The sequence below is a fragment of the Podarcis cretensis genome, assembly GCF_951804945.1.
Source record: "Podarcis cretensis genome assembly, chromosome: 12".
Lineage (NCBI taxonomy): Eukaryota > Metazoa > Chordata > Lepidosauria > Squamata > Lacertidae > Podarcis > Podarcis cretensis.
Genome location: NC_137181.1, coordinates 55,696,054 through 55,718,902, shown reverse-complemented (window position 1 = coordinate 55,718,902; position 22,849 = coordinate 55,696,054). Strand labels below are relative to the sequence as shown.

Sequence of the window (22,849 nt, the reverse complement as noted above, 5' to 3'; positions counted from 1 at the left end):
ACATGGGTGGCGCTGTGGGTAAAACCTCAGCGCCTAGGACTTGCCGATTGCATGCTCGGTGGTTAGAATCCCTGCGGCGGGGTGAGCTCCCGTTGCTCAGTCCCAGAGCCTGCCAACCTAGCAGTTTGAAAGCACCCTCGGGTGCAAGTAGATAAATAGGGACCGCTTACTAGCGGGAAGGTAAACGGTGTTTCCGTGTGCAGCTCTGGCTCGCCAGAGCAGCTTCGTCACGCTGGCCACGTGACCCGGAAGTGTCTGTGGACAGCGCTGGCTCCCGGCCTCTAGAGTGAGATGAGCGCACAACCCTAGAGTCTGTCAAGACTGGCCCGTACGGGCAGGGGTACCTTTACCTTTACCTTTACCTTTAAGGAGGCACTAGTCTCATAATTCACAGTGCAATCCTAACTAAGCCTATTCAGAAAGAAGTTCTGCTGAATTCAGTGGGTCTTACTCCCAGATATGTGGGGTTAGGATTGCAGCGTTAATCACTTTGTCATAAGATGTCCTTGATTCTGCCTCCTAAAACAGTCAAAATCAGGAAGAATCTGCATTTTGTAAAAATTACATATGAGTTCTATAGATAACATAAAGTAGACCAATAATAATATAGAATTTACCTTTTATGCCTCCAAATGGCCCATAAGTCATGTTGCAGGCTGTTCTCTGAAGATTGTGCTCGTACATACGCTTTAGCTGATATTGGTTCCCATGGTCAATGTTTCCCAGGCTTCCTATTAAATACAGAGAAGGTATCATATATGTAGGATTTTCCAATTCCTGTGTTAAGTATGTTGCCCAAGATATTGTGCTGTGATTATATTGCAATTGTAGACTCTCCTGTGTGGGTGTCTGAGGGCCCTGCTCCTTCTTGCCACTCACCATCTGGCCTGGGGCGGGGCCTGAAGCCTCACAGGGACTGCTGCGCTCTGCTGCCCAGGAGGACTCTCCTGTATGTGAGTGTCTGAGGGCCCTGCTCCTTCCTGCCACTCACCATCTGGCCTGGGGCGGGGCCTGAAGCCTCATAAGAACTGCTGGACTCTGCTGCCCAGGAGGACTCTCCTGTGTGGGTGTCTGAGGGCCCTGCTCCTTCTTGCCACTCACCATCTGGCCTGGGGCGGGGCCTGAAGCCTCACAGGGACTGCTGCGCTCTGCTGCCCAGGAGGACTCTCCTGTATGTGAGTGTCTGAGGGCCCTGCTCCTTCCTGCCACTCACCATCTGGCCTGGGGCGGGGCCTGAAGCCTCATAAGGACTGCTGGATTCTGCTGCCCAGGAGGACTCTCCTGTGTGGGTGTCTGAGGGCCCTGCTCCTTCTTGCCACTCACCATCTGGCCTGGGGCGGGGCCTGAAGCCTCACAGGGACTGCTGCGCTCTGCTGCCCAGGAGGACTCTCCTGTATGTGAGTGTCTGAGGGCCCTGCTCCTTCCTGCCACTCACCATCTGGCCTGGGGCGGGGCCTGAAGCCTCATAAGGACTGCTGGACTCTGCTGCCCAGGAGGACTCTCCTGTATGTGAGTGTCTGAGGGCCCTGCTCCTTCCTGCCACTCACCATCTGGCCTGGGGTGGGGCCTGAAGCCTCACAGGGACTGCTGCGCTCTGCTGCCCAGGAGGACTCTCCTGTGTGGGTGTCTGAGGGCCCTGCTCCTTCCTGCCACTCACCATCTGGCCTGGGGCGGGGCCTGAAGCCCCATAAGGACTGCTGTGCTCTGCTGCCCAGGAGGACTCTCCTGCGTGGGTGTCTGAGGGCCCTGCTCCTTCCTGCCACTCACCATCTGGCCTGGGGCGGGGCCTGAAGCCTCACATGGACTGCTGCACTCCGCTGCCCAGGAGGACTCTCCTGTGTGAGTGTCTGAGGGCCCTGCTCCTTCCTGCCACTCACCATCTGGCCTGGGGCGGGGCCTGACGGGCCTCACTAGGACACTTGCTGTTACTGCTGGAGGGGTGCAGAGTGCTTTTAAAATGTTTTTAAAAAATTTATTTTGAATTTTTTGTATGTGGGGTGGGGTGGGGTGGGGTGGATGTTTATTGGGCCTGGGAATTTGTTTGATTTTATGTTTTTGTAATTTTTATAATTTTTATTGTTTTTTGTTTGTATTGTTTTATTTGTGTTGTTGCTTTTTTGTTGTTGTTTTTTAAAGGGGTTATTTTGTTCTTAAGGGGAGGGGTCAGGGCTGCCGGGGAGTGGGCCCCAGCCCACAAAATGGCTGGGGCATGTTCCACAGGGGGGGATGCACTGGGACAACCGATCTCAGTGATCACGGGTAGGAGGAGGAGTTACGCTAAGACCAGACCATGTCATTACAGAGGAGGCAGGTTTAGTCGTTGTCTGAGGACTATCCCTGCCTCCGGGTCTGGTCCTGACCGGATGAATACTAGAATCAGCAAGGGATACCCACATGACCTGAAAGTGTTGCTGTGCAATGCCAGGTCAATGATTCATAAGACCACTGCCATCCATGACTTGATCATGGATGGAGGACTTGACCTGGCATGTGTAACAGAGACTTGGTTGGATGAAGCAGATGGGCCTGTCCTTGCCGCTGCTTGTCCACCAGGTTTCTCTTACGCACAGCAACCCAGGTCATGTGGGCGGGGAGGGGGGGTTGCAGTGATTTTTAGGAAGTCATTAGTTTGCACCAGGCGTCCTATTGGGAAGACCCAGTTTTCTGAGTGCATGTTCTGGAAGTTGGGCAATAGGGGCAGTACAGGATTCCTTTTGGTGTACCGACCTCCCCGCTGCACCAAGGATTCCCTGCCCGAGCTGCTTCAGGTCGTGGCGGATGTTCTCCTGGAGACACCTAGCTTGGTCGTCCTAGGGGATTTTAACATCCATGCCGACACGACCTTACAAGGGGCCGCTCGGGACTTCGTGGAAAGCATGGCCTCCATGGGGCTGTCCCTGAATAAGTCTGGCCCAACCCATAGCCGCGGACATGCCTTGGACCTGGTGTTTACCTCTACGGATGTTGGTGATCTGACACTAAGTAAAAGTGAAACGAAAGAAGTGCCATGGTCAGATCACTTCCTGGTGCAACTGGACTTCTCTGCGACCCATCCCCTCTGCAGGGAGGTGGGACCGATTCGGATGGTCCGCCCCCGCCACTTAATGGATCCAAATGGTTTCCAGAGAGTGGTAGGGGATGCTTTATCCCATGTTGATGGCCTTTCAGCCGATTCCCTGGTGGCCCGCTGGAATGCGGAATTAACCAGGGCTATTGACTGTTTGGCTCCGAAGCGCCCTCTCCGATTGCATGGAGCCCGGAGAGCCCCGTGGTTTTCCACGGATCTGAGGGCAATGAAACAATCGTTGAGACGGCTAGAGCGCCGGTGGCGGATAACCCATTCTGAATCTGACCGGACACAGGTTAGAGCTCAACGTCGAGCCTACCAAGTGGCGATAGCGACGGCGAAGAAGACTTTCTTCACCGCCTCTATTGCATCTGCAGAAAACAGCAGCAGGAGACTCTTTCAGGTGGTTCACAATTTAGCGGAACCACCTGTAACATCGGGGCCCAGTACGGGCCACATGTTCTCCTGCAATGATTTTGCAAAGTTTTTTGCAGATAAAATCGCTCAGATTCGGGAAGAAGTAGACTCCACCGTGGGAGCAGGGCCGGGGCGGGAGAGTGCTAGAGTCCTGTCTGGTCAAGTTGTGTGGGATCATTTCCAAGCTGTTACCTCCGAGGATGTGGACAGGCTGCTCGGACGAGTGAAGTCAACCACCTGTCTCCTGGATCCTTGCCCATCCTGGCTTATAAAAGCTAGCCGGGAAGGACTGGGCGATGGGCTTCGTGGGGTGGTGAATGCTTCCCTCCGTGAGGGAGCCTTCCCAGACCCGCTGAAAGAGGCGGTTATTAAACCGCTTCTTAAAAAACCATCTCTAGATGCGGCCACGATGGCCAATTATCGCCCAGTCTCAAACCTTCCATTCTTGGGCAAGGTGATTGAGCGAGTGGTTGCTGAACAACTCCAGGCACGCCTGGAAGAAGCGGACCATTTGGATCCCTTCCAGTCGGGATTCAGGCCTCATCATGGGACTGAAACTGCCTTGGTCGCACTGGTTGATGACCTCCGGCGGGCTAGGGACAAAGGTGAGAGCTGTTTCCTAGTTCTGCTGGATCTCTCAGCGGCGTTTGATACCATCGACCATGACATCCTTCTGGACCGTCTTGAGGGGCTGGGAGCTGGGGGCACTGTCATACAGTGGTTCCGCTCCTTCCTCCTGGGCCGTGTTCAGAAAGTGGTGGTGGGGGATGAGTGTTCAGACCCCTGGGCTCTCACTTGTGGGGTGCCTCAGGGTTCTGTCCTCTCCCCCATGCTTTTCAACATCTACATGCAGCCGCTGGGAGGGATCATCAGGAGGTTTGGGCTGGGTGTTCATCAGTATGCAGATGATACCCAGCTCTACCTCTCTTTTAAATCAGAACCAGTGAAGGCGGTGAAGGTCCTGTGTGAGTGCCTGGAGGCGGTTGGAGGATGGATGGCGGCTAACAGATTGAGGTTGAATCCTGACAAGACAGAAGTACTGTTTTTGGGGGACAGGAGGCGGGCAGGTGTGGAGGATTCCCTGGTCCTGAATGGGGTAACTGTGCCCCTGAAGGACCAGGTGCGCAGCCTGGGAGTCATTTTGGACTCACAGCTGTCCATGGAGGCACAGGTCAAATCTGTATCCAGGGCAGCTGTTTACCAGCTCCATCTGGTACGTAGGCTGAGACCCTATCTGCCTGCAGACTGTCTCGCCAGAGTGGTACATGCTCTGGTTATCTCCCGCTTGGACTACTGCAATGCGCTCTACGTGGGGCTACCTTTGAAGGTGACCCGGAAACTACAACTAATCCAGAATGCGGCAGCTAGACTGGTGACTGGGAGCAGCCGCCGAGACCATATAACACCGGTCTTGAAAGACCTACATTGGCTCCCAGTACGTTTCCGAGCACAACCTAGTTTATTTTTATTACTTTGTATTTACTTGACAAAAGTTACTTTTCAGTAGCACAGAGACAAAGAGACAAAGTGGGCGAAGACCAATCCCATACTATACACCTTTTTATAATTTCAAAATTAACTTGGTATTAGCAGATCAGAATATGCAATTTTTTACTTGTGTGGAGAATAGAGAAAGAGAAAAAGTTGTCACCATAATCTGAAGAGCCCCCCTTTTTTACCTGAGACAGCATATACACACATTTTTTTAGGGTGTAATACAGCCAGATGTAACAGTTCTATACCACTGCAAAGGAGGAAAAGAATAGAAAATATGAGTCAACCATTAAGAAAAGTACATTACTCTGAGGCTAATAAACTAGCAATAATTCTAGTAAACTTTGGTTAAGAAGCTGTGCTATATAGCAGACATGAAAGAGTTTTCACACTCAGTATTTTTGACATGTTTGTATTTGCATGTTTATGCCTGTCAAATTATTAGCAACTTTTGAAATATATATTGTCTTCACAAGTATTAGAAATAAAATTATCACTTATCCTTTTATGATATGCATGCAAGACAGTTGCCTTTCTACAAGAAGACAGAGGACACAAGGGACAGCTCTACAGTAATCAAACAAGTACCCAGTTGTAGACAGCAATGGCAAACATGCAATATTCTTTGAAAAGATTGAAAAAAGAGAGAGCTTGCTTGCAAACTGGTCTATATTAATTACATTATATTTCCTTTGGCACTTATTTATTATTGTCATCAATTATTTTAATATTTAAACTGCCCTCCAGATGAGGGCATCTGGAAATTTTAAGTGTCATGGTTTTTCAGACAGCTGTCCTTCATCTAGATCCTGGTGTTCCAGTTGAAGTAGCTTCTGTAAACTACCACCATTGGGTTTAAACTACCACCATTGGGTTACCTGAGAACCGTCTTGCACCATAGAGGAGGATCTAGTTCTTTTTTTAAAAAAATGTTTTGTTTTTTGGTAGCCTGTCTTTGATAGCCTATTTGTAACAAAGCTATTTAAACTGCTTTATGAAGTTTGCCTATACATACCATAATTAATTAAAAAGTTAAGTATTATACATGGTTCAGATAAAATGACCTTGAGGATTGGGAAAATGCTACAGAAGGACAACTCCAAAAAAACAAATGTGCCAAAATCCATATTTTGATTCCATATATATAATTGTTCCAATATAACCCCAAGGCACTTCATAAAATAAACCAGGTCAATCCTTAGAGAGTAAATTGACTCCAATGATAAACTCACTCAGAGTTTCCCAATTAATAAGATCATTAGCGGCAACGCTGACTGTTTACTTACGAAACAAATTTTCCTACTTCCACTTGAAGTATTGGCTCAGGTAACTGCACTTCCAAGAGCAAATCTTCAGCTTGCACAGCATCTCCAGGTTTTATAGGATGGGGATTGTAGATTCTAAGGAACCCTGTATAACTGCCCACAATTATTTTATCTGAAAAACAAACATATTCAAATACTAAGTGAAGCTTACACAACTGAAAATGTGGTGACTCATTATTCCTACACAGGATGGAACTTTAAGGTTGCAATGCAATGTATGCTTCCTTGGGAATAAGCTCTACTGAAGTCTGTGGAACTTCCATTTAAACACGGACAGCATCAAGCTGCATTTAGAGTTCCAGAATTAAATATCAATTCTAAGCACATCTCCTCAAAATTAAACCTTTTTAAGCTTAACAGAAAGTGTTTCCCACTAAATATGCTTAGGATTGCAGCCTCTGTGTAGAGTTTCACAATAATTTTAGTCCGTTTACCTTGTCCACTGCTGCTATTGTCAACATTTGCAACACATAAGCATCCTTGATCAAATTCTTCTTTGTTGCCCACCACTGTAGACCACCAGTCACGGGCTTTAAATAAAGACATTCTCCTTCAGCCCTAGTGAGAGGGGGGGGGGGGAAACAAGGTGATGTAAAATCCACCTAATTTCACATTCCAAAGGGGGCTTCAAAAGCAATTTGAGATACACTATAGATGCAGGCAGGTGGGCGGGAATCCTTCACGGGGTGAAGGAATTATAAATCATGGCCACATACAGCAAATATACATACCAAACTCTAACAACATATGCCACTAAATGTTAACTAGTCACTTTGTTCTTATTTATTAAATGAGAAGCTTAATGACAGTATGATCAAAGCAAACAATGGGTACTGTGCTGCCCATGGAACCGTGACCACTGCAGTTGGGTAGAATAAGCTATAATAATGTATATTTATCTCTCAAACAGACTAGTAGAACAATCTACCTTGTACAATTGAAATTTCCTTCAAAATCACCTGGGACAAACAAACAGAAAAAAAGCCCAGAAGGAGCTGCTAATATTTCTATGTCATTCTTTAATCACAGTATCCATAGAGCCATGTGTGAAGCTCAATTTATGCAATAGAACTTTCCTGCCCCTCTTTCCCACTGTGGCCTTGCAAGGCTGTTCCTGAAGGTTGATGGCCACTCTGGAACAGGACTCAACATGATATAAAGGGCTGTATTTGGAAAGGCAAATCAGCAACATATTATCCAAAGGTGTGTGTTCTGCTCAAGCACAGAGCTATTTTGGAGCTTAGCATATGTACACTGAAGGTGCTATATAATAAATAATCGCAATTCACTTTATTTCCAGTGTTCAGGCTGTGAGTGCCATTGCTTATGTAGACAAAATAGTACATAAATGAAGTCACACATCCATGAGAGGGAGGAATCTGTAAAACTGGGAGAACACCAATGTTTGCAGAAATACAAAATATTTTTACGATAAAAGATGGGGTGGGGACAAACCCACAGACAATCCAATGAGGACTGAGCCATGGGATGCTGACTGGCTGACAGTGAGTAGGAGTGGAGAGGAGCATCATGGCAATGATGAAATAGGAATGAAGCAATATACAGGCAGGCATTTATTCCTCTATTTTAATCGCCTTGAATTGCCCTTATGACACAAGCTAAGGAACTGAATCCAGTCAGACACAAATAGGTTGCACTAATACCTGCCAGCAGTTAACTGGAACACAGTAAAGGAAAAGAGGCTAGAGATTCAGTAATCCTTGCCTTAGCTTAGCAACACTAGGTTACACACATTAATGCAAGTATTTACAGCAATGCAAGCTAAAAACACAATTTGCCAGCTTCTTCAATACTCTTATTGTGCATTGGAAAGACCTAAGGAAAGAAATTTTTTTGCATAAACATCTAAAGCACAATATACGTCCCTAGGCATATACAGCGAACATCTCACTTGTCTCAAAAGAATGCAAAAACCTTTTAGGAAATTGCTCAGTTTGCAGTTAATGTCCTGAACATTCTGAATGAAACAGGATTGTCCACCACATAGAGGTATTCCCTAGACCCTGGTGTTGTAGAAATAGTACACACAGGTATATCTAGTTTCCCGTGCATGAGTTTTGTTGCCATTATGCTTATTTATCCCTGCAGCCCAACCCTAAGCATTTTTACTGAGAATTTGCACCGAGTTCCATGGGACAGATTTGCAGGAAAGTGTACACAGAACCACAACCTTAAGGCGGCAGTCCTACGCGCTGTTACTTGCCAGCTCACCTGGACACACTGAACGGGTTGCAAGGCTGCTGCCTTTATGCACACTTCCTACCTTGGGAAGTGAGACTGGCGGCATCTCTGAGAAAAAGTGCACAGGGCAAGACTGTGCAATGTCTCCAACAGCAGATCTTCTACTTTGCACAGTACAAGACACGAGATCGAGCTCATTTTATTTACTTGATTATTATTAAATTCATTGAATTTGAGGGAGAAGAGTCGGTGGAAGAAGACTGGAAGAGATTTAAAGATTATCTGCAGAAATATTGTAAAATTATTGAAAGTTAAAATGATGTTGGATTGAAACGAAGCGGTTTTAGCAACAAGGTTAAAATGAATATGTAAAAATAGATTGATAACAGATGAAAACATAAAGTTATAAGGTATTAAGATATTGGATTAAGATTAAAACAAAGAGGGAAAGGACTTGCTGAACTAAATAATGTGAATTGGAATACACAAAAGGGAGGTGTGAGGGAGTCAGGGAAATAAGTAAAGGAAGTATAAGATAAAGAAAAGAAGGATTTATTTTTAAGTGTTTTTTCTTTCTTTTTTTTGTATTTTGAAATTTTTCCCGTGTATTTTTGTATTTTTCTTATCTCGTTCTCCTTGTTATTTTTCTTTATTAATCTTTTTTGTTCTGTAAAACCTTAATCAATATATTTAAAAAAAATAAATAAATTCATTGAATTTGTATATTGCCCTTCAACTGAAGATCTCAGGGCTGGTTCGCGGCATAAGACACACAAGATAAAAACACAAAATACGTAACAGTAACGAAAACCCAACCCTCCTCCAAACACATCTGAAAGGATGTAGGGCGTTAACTTACCTGACTAGTCCCAACATTGGGAAACCCTTTTCTTCTCCTCACGTGCGCCCTCCTCCCGCAGATCCACAGCAGGTAGCCGGGGGCGCATTAAGGCGAGCGCCTCATCCCGAGACTCGACTCCCTCACGGGCCGCAAGAGCGCCGTTTGCCTGTCCGGGAGGCCGGGACAGGGCGCCGAAGTCCTGGTCACAAGCACCCTCTCGCCGCGCTACCTTTGGGGCAGGAGGATGCTAACGGGACCCATGAGGGAGATAAGCAAAGACGCAAATAAAGAGAGAGAGGGATGGATAGGGGAGCGGGAGGGGGGAAACTACGCCAAGCAGAAGCTGTTATTACAAGGAAGGAATGGGGGGGGGTGTCTGTTGGTATACGGGGCGCGCGGGAGAAGAACGCCTCAGGTACTCCCTAGCCAGCTCTGCCCGCCGCCATTTTTGCTCCCGTTGTCATAGCGCCTCAGCAACCAACGCCGGCCCCGCCCCCTCCTGCCGTCCGAGAAAGGCGCTGAGGAGAGAGCGGAAACTGCACGGCGGCTGCGTTCTAAGAGACGCGAAGCATGCTGGGGGATGTAGTCTCTGCGAGCCTTCGGTTGGACTGTACTATTAGGAGGAGAGGAAGCGCCCAGCGTCCGTCCCAGTCCCCTGTCTCGCCTAGCGGCGTAAAAGGACCAACCTCCCTCCACAACCTCCTCTCCTAATTGCCGGCGTTTTGTCTCGCGGAGGAGAGAGAGAGAGAGAAAAGAGGGCCGCCACCCCCGTCCCGTAAGTCGGAATGGTTTCTCCCGCCTCAACTGTCAAGAGAGAGAGCGCGTGGAGCCAACGGCCGCTCATCTCGGCGGTTGGCGGTAGCGCATGCGCGCGCGCGCCCTCGCCGCCGACGGAGAGGGAGAGAGAGGCAGGCGAGCTGAGGCTGAGAGGAAGAGCGGCGTGAGGCTGTGCGGGGCTCTTGGCCGCCTCCGCGACCTGAACGTAAGGCTTCTTCTCCCTCTGGGTTTCCCCCTCACCCCGCGAGGCCGGAGCGGGGCGAGCGGTTTCTGCCGCCATGGACAAGAGCGCCGTGGCCAGGATGGGAGCGGTGGCCAGCGCCAGCGTGTGCGCCCTGGTCGGCGGGGTGGTCCTGGCCCAGTACATCTTCACCATAAAGAAGAAGACGGGCAGGAAGACCAAGATTATAGAGATGGTAGGAGCGCGCTGCCGAGGCGCTGTTTACTCGGGAGTAAAGCCCCGCTGCGATCGCAGCGGTTGCTTTTCGGTTTTCGGTTTTTTTTTTTTGTTCCCTTCTCGCAGTCAAGCGGTGTATAAGTTTTCTGAAATAAACAAATAATTGGTCTCCCGTCCCACTCAATTCGGGGACACTTGCTTCTGGACTGACCATGCTTAGGCGTCGGTTTATTCGGTTAGCTGCTGGCCACATGGAAATTAGTGGGCCTTATTATTATTATTAACATTATTTATTAAATGTGCATATCACCCGAAGATTTCAGGGTGGTTCACAACAGAGAAATACAAAATGAGAATTCAAAAGATGTAGTAAAACCAAAACAAACCAATATCCGCCCCCCCCCACCTTTAAAAAGCCATAGAATGATAATGGTTCAAAAGTATTTGGATATAACCTTTACAGCATTTATTTGGAAGTAAGTTCCATGATCAGAGTTGGAGTTGCTTGTGAGCAAGTGCGCATAGGATCTGGTGATAATCTTGTACTCACTTTCTTAGGGAATGAAGTTTATTGAAGCTGGCAAGGCTCGCTTCTAAGCAAAGTTGGTGCAGCCCAGCGCTGTGCATGAATAATTCAAAGGTACTCCTTGGTCAATGTTCATGAATTGCAGTCTCCGCCGAATGTGGATTGCCCTGGGTGTCTCTATGCACATAAGACTTTCTAAGTATCCCATACGGAATTCGAGGGCAAAACATGTGCTTCCTTCACCCTGGTTTAATTCATCCACAGTTAATTAATTCTGTCCTTCAGGTTCATGACTGTGGAAAGCTCCACCTGTAAAATTGTATTGAAAGGATTGGCAGGTGGGGGATGCATGATTTTTTTAATACTCTAAAGTAATCCAAAAGACATACATTTGCACACTTTATGGGAGCTTATATTTCTTTGAAGATTTGTTATGAGGAAGGAAAGAAAAACAGTTGTTGCAACCAAACTGCAGTTTAAAACCTACACTGGTTATGACGTCTTAATACAGTGGCACCTCGGGTTACAAACACCTCGGGTTATAGACTCCGCTAACTCGGAAGTAGTACCTCGGGTTAAGAACTTTGCCCTAGAATGAGATCAGAAATTGTGCGGCTGTGGCACGGCAGCAGCAGGAAGCCCCCTTAGCTAAAGTGGTACCTCAAGTTAAGAACGGTTTCAGGTTAGGAACAGACCTCTGGAACGAATTAATTTCGTAACCAGAGATAACACTGTATATCATTTAATCATTTAATAAATTTAAGTGCATGTTGAAGGAGGACAGAAGGGAGAAGTAAATTGGTCTAGTAACCCCAGGGAGAGCTTAGTGATGAAAAGTAACTGTGTGTCAAACCTTTGTAGCCAAAATGGCACCATTCTTGCAGAAGGAGGTATCAGCAGGCTCAGGGCAACTGGAGAGAAAAAATGGGGATGTATGCCGTATGAGGGGACACAGGTGGCTCTGTGGGTTAAAGCCTCAGCGCCTAGGGCTTGCCGATCGAAAGGTCGGCGGTTCGAATCCCTGCGGCGGGGTGCGCTCCCGCTGCTCGGTCCCAGCGCCTGCCAACCTAGCAGTTCGAAAGCACCTCCGGGTGCAAGTAGATAAATAGGGACCGCTTACCAGCGGGAAGGTAAACGGCGTTTCCGTGTGCGGCTCTGGCTCTGGCCAGAGCAGCGATGTCACGCTGGCCACGTGACCCGGAAGTGTCTCCGGACAGCGCTGGCCCCTGGCCTCTTAAGTGAGATGGGCGCACAACCCCAGAGTCTGTCAAGACTGGCCCGTACGGGCAGGGGTACCTTTACCTTTACCTTTATGCCGTATGAGAGCAGCAGAGCCTGCATGTAGGTCCAAACTGCTAGCCAACTGGGGGGGGGGGTGTCAGAAAACCAGGGGGCATGAGGAATAGAGTAGGTTTTCCTGGAACCCTGAACAGCAACAGCAGTCCACACTGCCAAATTTTACTGCATGTCCTTTTTGTATTCTCCAAATTCTACATTTGGGTCCATAAATAACAACACCCTAGTGGTCCCGGGCCCTAAGGAAGTTAGATTGGCTTCGACCAGAGCCAGGGCCTTTTCAACTCTGGCCCCGACCTGGTGGAACGCTCTGCCTCATGAGACCAGGGCCCTGCAGGATCTGATTTCTTTCTGCAGGGCCTGTAAGACAGAGTTGTTCCGCCTGGCCTTTGGCCTGGAGCCAATTTGATTCCCTCCCTCCCTCTCTCTCTTTTTTTTTTCTTTTCCTTCTCCTCCTGCGATGAGGCTACATTTTAATATTTTAATGTTCCATTATTTTAATGTACCGTATTTTTCCTTCTATAACACGCAGATTTTTTCTCCTAAAAAGGAAGGGGAAATGTCTGTGCGTGTTATTGAGCGAATGTGTGGTCCCTGGAGCCAATTGGTGCAAGGGGAGGCAAAAAAAAGCAGGCAAAAATCAAATCACGCGTCTCCTAGAAGGGAAACTTGAAAAGAGGAAGCGGCTGCTTTCCGGCATTCTGCCTCAGGGTCTTACTGCCCACCCATCTCTGTTTCCTTGCTGTGTTTGCTCAAACGGAACAAAGAGCAGGAAAAGCCCCTCCCCTCCAGGCAAGCAGAGGGGAAAGCTGAAAACATGCAGGAGGGAGAGAGAGAGAGAGAGAGAGAGAGAGAGAGAGAGCTGGCTGGCTTGGGTGGGTAGGTGAGGGAAAACTTTTGCCTTCCTTTCCTCCCTCCCGTTATACCCCTCTCCTGCATTCTTAGCCAGCTGCTTCTCTGCACACCCCTCTCCTGCTCCTTGTCCCTTCTGTGTTTTTCCTTCCCTCCCCACTTAAAATGTGGTTAAAAAGCATGGATCTACATGGATCCTCAGGATCTTTGCATTGGGTCAGCCCAAATTCACCATCAGAGCACATAGCATATCCATGGCTACAGCCTGCCCCCCCAAAATCACGCATCCACTGTTGCCTGGGGCTGCAATGGTGCAAAAACGTGGTTACAAAACATGGATCCACATGGATCCTCAGGATCTTTGCATTGGGTCAGCCCAAATTCACCATCAGAGCAAATAGCATGTCCATGGCTACAGCCTGCCCCCCCAAAATCACGCATCCACTGTTGCCTGGGGCTGCAATGGTGCAAAAACGTGGTTACAAAACATGGATCCACAGGGATTCTCAGGATTTTTGCATTGGGTCACCCCAAATTCACCATCAGATCACATGTCTGTGGCCACAGCATGAAGCACAAAAATGATACATCCACTGTTTCATTCAGAATGTTTTTTTCCCTTGTTTTCCTCCTCTAAAAACGATGTGCGTGTTATGGTCAGGTGCGTGTTATAGAGCGAAAAATACGGTATTTTATTTTTGTTAAGTTTGTAATCATTCATCTTGTTTTTATTATTGCTTGTAAGCCGCTCTGAGCCCGGCCTTGGCTGGGGAGGGCGGGGTATAGATAAAAAATTATTATTATTAATATTATTACATTTATAGGGTCCTCCTTGTTCTGTAATCTCCCCCCAGATGTGAGCAGCCAATTTGAGTGCCATCAAAGCTCTCAAACTTTCAGAGGGGTCTTGGTGAGTCCATGACTCCTAATATAGGAGGACTGAGATTCTTCTCGTTGAGCTCCCTTTCTTCCTTCCTCAGTACCCATTTCTTTCTTGGCTCGCCTCTGCGTTACATCCCAGAAAGTGTTCCCTGTCAGTTGCTGCTGTATGTCCTACACTGAGGCAATGCTTCATTTTCTAAATAGCTTTTCTTTCCAAATCTATGCTATTCCTTTTGCTTCTCCCCGCTCCGTTACTGCTCTCCTGCAGAAAGGAAAAGCACCCACCCACCACTGAGAGACTCCAAGGAGATGAGGTTTAAGCTGTATCAAGCCTCTAACAAGACCTAACGCAACCCGTCTCTGACAATATCACAAAATCCACAATTGTGGACAAAATATAATTTGTATATTCTATTCCTTGATGTTATTAGATAAGTATGCAGTTACCAGTTTGATTCTACAGAAGAAAATATAATTGCAGAGGTTGAAACATCCACAGCATAGATTATAGCTTTTATTGGGTCTCCCTATTTATTTGTTCTATTTGCTCTGTGCCTCCTTGGTTTCATTATTATGCAGGCATCATAATACAGTGGTACCTCAGGTTACAAACACTTCAGGTTACAAATGCTTCAGGTTACGAACTCCACTAACCCGGAAGTAGTTGCTCCAGGTTGCGAACTTTGCCCCAGGATGAGAACGGAAATTGTGCGGCAGCAGCAGGAGGCCCCATTAGCGAAAGCGCACCTCAGGTTAAGAACGGACCTCCGGAACAAATCAAGTTCATAACCCGAGGTACCACTGTACTCTGTTTGGTACTAAATTTAGGAATACCCTCAGCCTTCTTCTGTGCTTGAGTTGTGTATGTACTACTTAGTTTCTAAAGAGGCAAATTTCTGCAGTGGTCAGAAATGGAATAATCAATAATGTATATATTGCATTAGCTTATCTGTGTGTGCTTCTGAAACTTGTTTGTTTTCCCATATTAGTAGACTAGTTGCTATAGAAACAGTAATGTCATGATGGAACACAAAGAATATGCTGGCATAGGCATGGAACAAAGTCATAATGTTAGAAAAAGAACATACGACTTTCCTTAAAGGAATCACAATTGTGCACTGTTTCCTTAAACTTCACAATTCTTCGGGAAGTCAGTAAGTAGTAACACTGCTATTTCCAGATTGATGAAATGAGGAATAACAGTAGGATGACTTACAACTTAGTAGTATTCATGATTATTTTAGTGGGCCTTACTTCTAACTGTTACTCAGTTCAGACACCATGCCAAAGATTAGCTCGTGTTAAACATGATTTTGAACCCACACTATAGTTTAAGATTTCAGTAAAGGTAAGGGACCTCTGGACGGTTAAGTTGTCAAAGACGACTTTGGGATTGCGGTGCTCATCTCGCTTTCAGACAAAGGGAACCGGCGTTTGTCCACAGACAGCTTTCTGGGTCATGTGGCCAGCATGACTAAACCGCTTCTGGAGCAACAGAACACCATGACGGAAACCAGATTTTTCAAACATACAAATTGTGATTTGTAGCTGTTTTCGTTTTCTGTCTGTTGGCACACCGAGTCTGGGTGCCCTGAACCCTGATGGTGTAGCAATGTCTGTAACTTTGTTTTGTCAATTCTAATGCCTCACTAGGCCATATATAAGTTTCTTAACCTTCCTCCATGTTTGAACAGCACGCTAAAACATAGTTTAGTGTAACGTGAAAGAGCTAGGGTGAGTCTTGGTTCATGTGTCCCTCTCAGACAATCAGAAGGAGAACTTCAGAAGTTTTTACTTAACCATGATTTGTCAAATGTAATCTGGACCAACAAACCTTCATTTATGTAAACTTTTGTTTGTTTAAAACAAGCCAACTTTAACCATAGTTCAACATAATCCATGGTTTACAGTTTGGCTGAAACTCTAAATTGTGACTAATGAGAAAGAGATGTAAAGCTTTTGAATTCCTCGTGGCAGCCCTGAAACGAGAAGGGGAAGCATAAATAACAAAAGAAGTGTGGTTTAGGCGGTGGAAGTCTTTTAAGATATTTTAATTAAGATTTTTGTTTTATAATGTATGTAAGTGTAATTCTGGAATTACTGTTTATGGAAAACAGCATTTTCCTTTTTCTTTCTTTTTTTCCTTTCCTTTTCTTCTTATCTTTTATCCTTTTTCACAGTATATGTTTGGCAAATACGTAAATAATTGTGTTTTTGCAGATATATCTGGAAATTTGATTGTATTATTCAATAAAGTTGTATTTTAATTTTAAAAAAGAGAGAGAGAGAAGGGGAAGTATATAAACCCACACCTCAACTAGGTTCATTGAAAACATGCTTAAACCAGGGGTAGGAGACATTTTTCAGCCTGAGAACCACATTTTGTCATGGACAACCTTCCAGTGTGGGTGGGGGCCATAGGCAAAATGTGAGTAAGGTAATGATGTGACGCTCTGTATGGTACGCTGCATTCATGCCACACAAGGCAGCTGTTTCTACACACACACACCTGCATCCTGGTAAGCAAGAGGAATTATTGAAGGTCAAGGATACATTCCAGCTATGCAAAACACCCATGAAGGGTGTGAAGTGGGGTCAGGGAGAGGTATGGCCTGGGGTGAGTCCTGGGGTCATTTGGCCCCAATTCCAGAGGTTTCCTACTCCTGCAGTAAACATTTGATTAGCATAACATCCAGACATAACCATTGTTTAGTGCAATTAGGATTATAATTGTTTAAAAAGCTGAACAAGGGTTTGTAAGAAGTAAATGCTGCCATATTATGAAGCCAGAATGGGATAATTTTTGTTAGTGCTGAAGGACTTTTGTGCCTAGAGATTGCGACTGCAGACTGTTGTGATAAACAAGCACAGCTCTGTTATTATGTGGACTGAACACCATTGCCTCAAATTATGTTTATTTTAAATGGAGAAAAAGCAAGAATCAAATCAGACCAATAGCTTTGGTTTCAAACTACATATACTTATGCAAGGGACGCAGGTGGCGCTGTGGGTTAAAGCCTCAGCGCCTAGGGCTTGCCGATCGAAAGGTTGGCGGTTCGAATCCCTGCGGCGGGGTGCGCTCCCGCTGCTCGGACCCAGCGCCTGCCAACCTAGCAGTTTGAAAGCACCTCCGGGTGCAAGTAGATAAATAGGGACCGCTTACCAGCGGGAAGGTAAACGGCGTTTCCGTGTGCGGCTCTGGCTCTGGCTCTGGCCAGAGCAGCGATGTCACGCTGGCCACGTGACCCGGAAGTGTCTCCGGACAGCGCTGGCCCCTGGCCTCTTAAGTGAGATGGGCGCACAACCCCAGTCTGTCAAGACTGGCCCGTACGGGCAGGGGTACCTTTACCTTTACCTTTTATACTTATGCAAGTTCATATGGGCACTGCATTCATTCATATTTATAAAGGGCCTATATCTATTATACTAATGACAAGTTAAGAAGCAAATAAAACTATAAAACAACAATGAACAATAGCATTAATATACCGTAGTATTTAAACTCAGCCCTTCTGCAGCGGAGGTGGAGGGTGCAGATGAGATCACAAAGACTGGCTAAAGCCAGTAAAACCATTTCATTCAGTTTCAGCTGAACATTAATATTTGTTTCTTTCTGTAGAAAGTTCTATGGCTAAAAGTGACCAAACACAGAATAATATCAAAATATAAACCCACGGAAAGCCATACTAACTTATTAAAACAATTAGATAACAGAATTACAATATTTCAACAATTTAACAAAGTATCAGCATAACACTGTTGAAATGAATATTTTTGGATTTGTTAAACATAAAACCAGATAAGTTGACAAACTGCAGATAAATGAGGAGGGCTGGTCTGTTTGCTTTTATGAGGTTTAGGGAGTGTTTTCTGACCTGTTTTAGCCTATTGATGCAAAGAGGCTTCGGAGGCTGGTCTCTGCAGTTCCCTCCCTATCCAGATAGTGCATAGGCTAAATTCCTTAGGTTTCTAGTTTCAGACTCAATGCATGCTTAAATGGAGAAATATATTTCCTAAAGAATACTGAGCCTAGCTTTATAGATCAGTACTTGGAGTCTACCTGTAAGCAAATGAGCAACCAGTGCAGTTGAGTGAGCACATGCACTCCCTATATTCATTCCTTGGCAAAAGATGAGCAGCAGAATTCTGAGTTGGCTGGATTTGAAAGGAAGGAAGTCTATATATATATTTTTTTCAAATAATATTTATTCAAAGTTTAAAAGTTACAAAAAAGGGGAAAAAAGAGTACACAATACAAAAAAAAAAGAAATATCAAAAAAGGCAGAAAAAAGCAGATTAAGCCTTTACAAAACTTTCTTCCTTAACTTATTTCCTTGACTTCCTCACACCTCCTATTTTTGTATTCTAATTCAATTCATTATTTCTGCAAATCCTTCCAACCTTATTTTCATTAAAATAATTTAATTTATTTTAAAAACCACTTTTACTTTATGCAATCTTAACTCTCATCAAAACCTTTATGTCTTACTTATTCTTAAGATATTTCTCTGAGGTCGAAAAAGATTCCCTTCCACGAATTTCCCAACTCTCATAAAAAGAGAACAAAAAACAAAAAAGCAGATTATATTGTATACCCTTTGAGTTTCCCATTTCCATTCCACCCGTACCCCCTTCCCAGTTTCAGTCCCCATCATAAGTCCATCAACTCAAAAAGCCATTAGCCCGGAGATCTTACGTCTGAGGCTCTTTATAATATATTATAATATATTATAATATATAATATATATTATATATAATATAATATAATAGCCCATGTTCACAATACTGTATGCCATGTGACAGGGAGCCTTCATAGAATCAGAATGGTAGAGTTGGAAGGGATCCCAATGCAGGAAACGCAGCAAAAGCATCTATGACAGATGGCCATTCAACCTCTGCTTAAAAACTGCTCAGAAAACTCTTCCTGGTGGAGGCAGCAGCGCCGCTCCCAGGCCCACACGCCAGCTTGGACTGGAAGCAGCTTCGCCATGCAGAACTGCTCTGCATGCCACGGCCAGCCCGAGCTGGGGGGAAAGGCACGCAGGCCTGGCAGCGATGCTGGTGGCAGGCTGGCAGTGGAGGCAGGACCATAGCTCCTACCTGATCTTTGCTCCAGACCTCGCAGTCGCTGCAGCACTTCTGCTTCCAGGGCACTGCACCCTCCCGAGCATGCACATGCCCCCCAATCAATCAATCAATCAATCAAACCAATAAAAAATAACCCCCCAATCCAGACATTTCATATAAAATGTAAAAATCCGCCCGAATGGGCATGTTGGCCACCCCCAAAAGAGGAAATATCCGGGAACAGCTGGGCATATGGCAACCCTACCGTAACTGGCTATTCATTATTTCTTTGCTTAATCTTTCTGCTCTTTGGAGTTTTAACCCAAATAATGTTCTGTTGGACGTTTTTCCGATTAGCACAGGGAAAGGAAAGCCTGGACATATCAGATTTGTTTGTTCTTTTCTTAAATAAGTACAAGGTCCGCTTATGGTTCTTTGTGCAGGATTTAACTTACCACCATTAAAGGAAGAATTGGACCTATGGTGTGTGTATTTTTAGAAATAGAATTTAACCCAGTAAATTTTTAACTTCGTGCTAGTTTTGAAATAATACAGGTTCTGTAAACTCAGTCCTAAATATGTCTGACCAGAAGCAAGGCCCTTAAATTCAGTGAAACTTCATTTCTGGTAAGAAATGTAGGAGTGTAGCTTTAGAAAGGCTTGGAATAAAATTGCTGTAGGAGGCCTAATGACACCCTTTGCCCTGTCCTAGTTTCTCTGTAAACTGATTCTTCCTAGCATCTTGATAGTTATCACAAATGTGCTGACTAATAGTTGCAATTTGAGTCACAAGTGAGAAAGGTCATTTTGTTGGATGAATGTAGATCCTAGTATCCCAGCACTTATTCCCATGTTTGCTGACTTCTGCAGCTGTACAGTTATTTGCAGTGTTAGTGGAGCTATGGGCATGAAAAACTCACTAGTTATGTTTAACTTCTGTTTTGAAATGTTTTTGTGTTTAATTTGTCCTGAAGCTGTTACACAGAACTGGTATCTTTATAAGAAATATAGCTTTTATGTTCATTTTTCTTGATTCATAGCAGTTCAGTGTTATCCCAAAGAAATTATGCAAAAAAATTATATATGAAAACTAGATGAGATAAGCAAATTGTGTGTATGTTTACTTACACACGCACACACACACGCACACATTCACACACGATAATTCTGTCCAAACATTTCACTTCAGTTATTCTTGGAATAATATATTCTAGGCATATAACTAGATTTTGTTTGTTTTGATCTAGGGTTGTTTTGGGTTGATATCAAGCAGTAGTTTAACTCAGTGTACACATATTGAAATAATGAGCAATTAAGCATAGGGTTGTTTATGGTCCAGAACATAGTTAAGCCTTACAAAGTATCCTTACTCCTGTAATAATTTGTGCTTTTCGTGTTCTTGTGGTTGCTGTCCAAGGTAGAGCGTGTGCTTAGAGAGTCTTCATATTTTCTTCTCCAAGTTGTTACCCAATAACTAGGATAAATTGGAAAGTGCCATCAGAACTGTGATGGAGTCAATGTTTTTATCTGCTTATTTCCAGTCTAGTTTTGCAGATTTTAAAATGTGTGTGTGCATGCTTGTGCACACATCCTTGGGCTTGTTGTTGCAGGCATCGTATAAGAGCAGGTGGGTATCTGTAAAAGGTAAAGGTGAGCTAAAGGACCCTAGGATGGTTAAGTCCTGTCAAAGGCGACTATGGGGTTGCAGCGCTCATCTCGCTTTCAGGCTGAGGGAGCTGGCTTTTGTCCACAGACAGCTTTCTGGGTCATGTGGTCAGCATCACTAAACCGCTTCTGGCACAACAGAACACAGTGACAGAAACCAAAGCGCATGGAAACGCCGTTTACCTTCCTACCACAGTGGTACCTATTTATCTACTTGCACTGGCATGCTTTCAAACTGCTAGGTTGGCAGGAGGGTAGCTGTAGAAATTCCTACAATCACCATGAAGAGGAGGTAAGAAGCAATGGTAGCAGCAGGACCGCAACAAACACGAAAAAGAATTTCCCCCCTTTGTTCCATGCTACCACAGTTTCTTGACTTCCTTTTCCTGGGCCAGGTAGAAGGGCCTTTCTATGAAAGCCTGCATGGAATACTAAGGGGAGAAATCATATAGTTAAAATAAAACATTCTATAGCTGTTACAACCCACTTCATCATATCTAAGCAAATCAGGAGTTTTGAGTTCCTCTGAATAGCCATGGTTAAATAGTTATTCTTCAGTGTCCTTCTTTTGATTAATTATCTTATTCATTAGCTGTTCTACCTTGTTAATTTCAATCTTTATTCAATAACTTACAATAAAGTGAGATCATTCCACATAGCTGATGTCTTTCTTGCCTCTAGTGTACCAGAGTATTGGTTGTCATGGCTATTATCTATAGGTTCTGTCCTTATATTCACTCAGTGTACCAAGATACTAGTTCCAAACACTTTTTCTGTACTGAAAAGTGGTTAGCTAAAGTTCATGCACTTGTGCTAGTTTAAAAAATGATTTAGACAAAAAAATAAAAGGATAATTTTCTCCTTCGTTACTACATAAGTCAGTTTTACACAGAATGCTTTAGGTTTAACCCCAACAAGTGCTGACTGTGTGTGTATCGGACAAGCCAGTCAAGCAAAAGTAATGAGTCTCCTCTTCAGGTCCTCCGCCAAGCCGGAGGATTTAGGGTTGTGTTGTTGATTTGTACTCTGGTCATGTGGTGCTGCTTTTGAATGTCATTTCAAATCACAATAAAAATATATATCCATGATAAAGTGAGAGCTGTTGATGTATTTCAGCTTTGTCAGTACCAATATGGACTAGAGGGCCAGGGAAGGGTTGTTACTGACACCTCCTTCACTAGGGACAAGTTTGTATGTGAGCTGGGTTTGAGTGTTTGTTTTTTTTATATATATATATAAATTTTTTTATTGATTTCCAATTTTTTAACATAAACAAAAAACAACATAAAAACAAACACAAAAAACTCATATTTTCTTAACCTTATTTCCATAACCCTCTTTTCCCGGACTTCCCCATACCTTTCCCTTTTTGCATCCTTAATTTAGTACCATTATTCAGCAACCCTTCTTAACCAATTAAATATAAATTCATTCTCTTTTTCTATTCCACCCTAAAATTAAACACAATTTTCCGCTGCAATTCTATGTCTTCTTTTCCCTCAGCATTTTAACACTCCTCAATTTTATAATAATTCTTAAGATACATCTTAAATTTCTTCCAATCTTCTTCCACAGTCTCTTTCTCTTGGTCGCGGATTCTGCCGGTCATTTCTGCCAGTCCCATAAAGTCAATCACTTTCGCCTGCCATTCCTCCAGCGTGGGTAGCTCTTGTGTCTTCCAATACTTTGCTAGAAGAATCCTTGCTGCCGTAGTAGCGTACAAAAAGAAATTCTTATCCTTCTTCGGCACCAACTGGCTGACCATACCCAAGAGAAATGCCTCTGGTTTCTTGTTAAAGGTGCACTTAAGCACTTTCTTAATTTCATTATAAATCATTTCCCAGAAGGCCTTAATCTTTGGGCAGGTCCACCAAAGGTGGAAAAAGGTACCTTCAGTCTCTTTACATTTCCAACATTTGTTATTGGGCAAATGATAAATCTTCGCAAGCTTGACTGGGGTCATGTACCACCTGTAAATCATTTTCATAATGTTTTCTCGTAAGGCATTACATGCCGTAAATTTAATACCTGTGGTCCATAA

General features: G+C 44.6%; 2 protein-coding genes across 8 annotated transcripts in view; one reads left to right on the top strand and one right to left on the bottom strand.

The window, feature by feature from the left end:
• The window catches only part of BBS9 (Bardet-Biedl syndrome 9), a 235,887-nt gene extending 225,835 nt beyond the window's left edge, over nucleotides 1-10,052 (bottom strand). For all 3 annotated transcript variants that reach the window (XM_079947531.1, XM_079947530.1, XM_079947529.1), the window contains exons 1-5: nucleotides 9,365-10,052; nucleotides 6,738-6,861; nucleotides 6,265-6,415; nucleotides 5,164-5,228; nucleotides 618-731 (exon numbers count right to left, since the gene is read on the bottom strand). In XM_079947531.1, coding sequence (XP_079803657.1) covers nucleotides 618-731; nucleotides 5,164-5,228; nucleotides 6,265-6,415; nucleotides 6,738-6,849 — 442 coding nt within the window. In that variant the 5' untranslated portion in view covers nucleotides 6,850-6,861; nucleotides 9,365-10,052. The remainder of the gene's footprint in view (nucleotides 1-617; nucleotides 732-5,163; nucleotides 5,229-6,264; nucleotides 6,416-6,737; nucleotides 6,862-9,364) is intronic.
• Nucleotides 10,053-10,199: 147 nt separating this feature from the next.
• NT5C3A (5'-nucleotidase, cytosolic IIIA) overlaps nucleotides 10,200-22,849 on the top strand; it is a 32,958-nt gene continuing 20,308 nt past the window's right edge. Inside the window, exon 1 of one of the 5 annotated variants that reach the window (XM_079947618.1) lies at nucleotides 10,200-10,328. In XM_079947618.1, the coding sequence (XP_079803744.1) occupies nucleotides 10,212-10,328 (117 nt within the window). In that variant the 5' untranslated portion in view covers nucleotides 10,200-10,211. Of the gene's footprint in view, nucleotides 10,540-22,849 lie in introns of all 5 variants that reach the window. The other 4 variants (XM_079947619.1, XM_079947616.1, XM_079947620.1 and 1 more) reach the window with 4 other exon arrangements.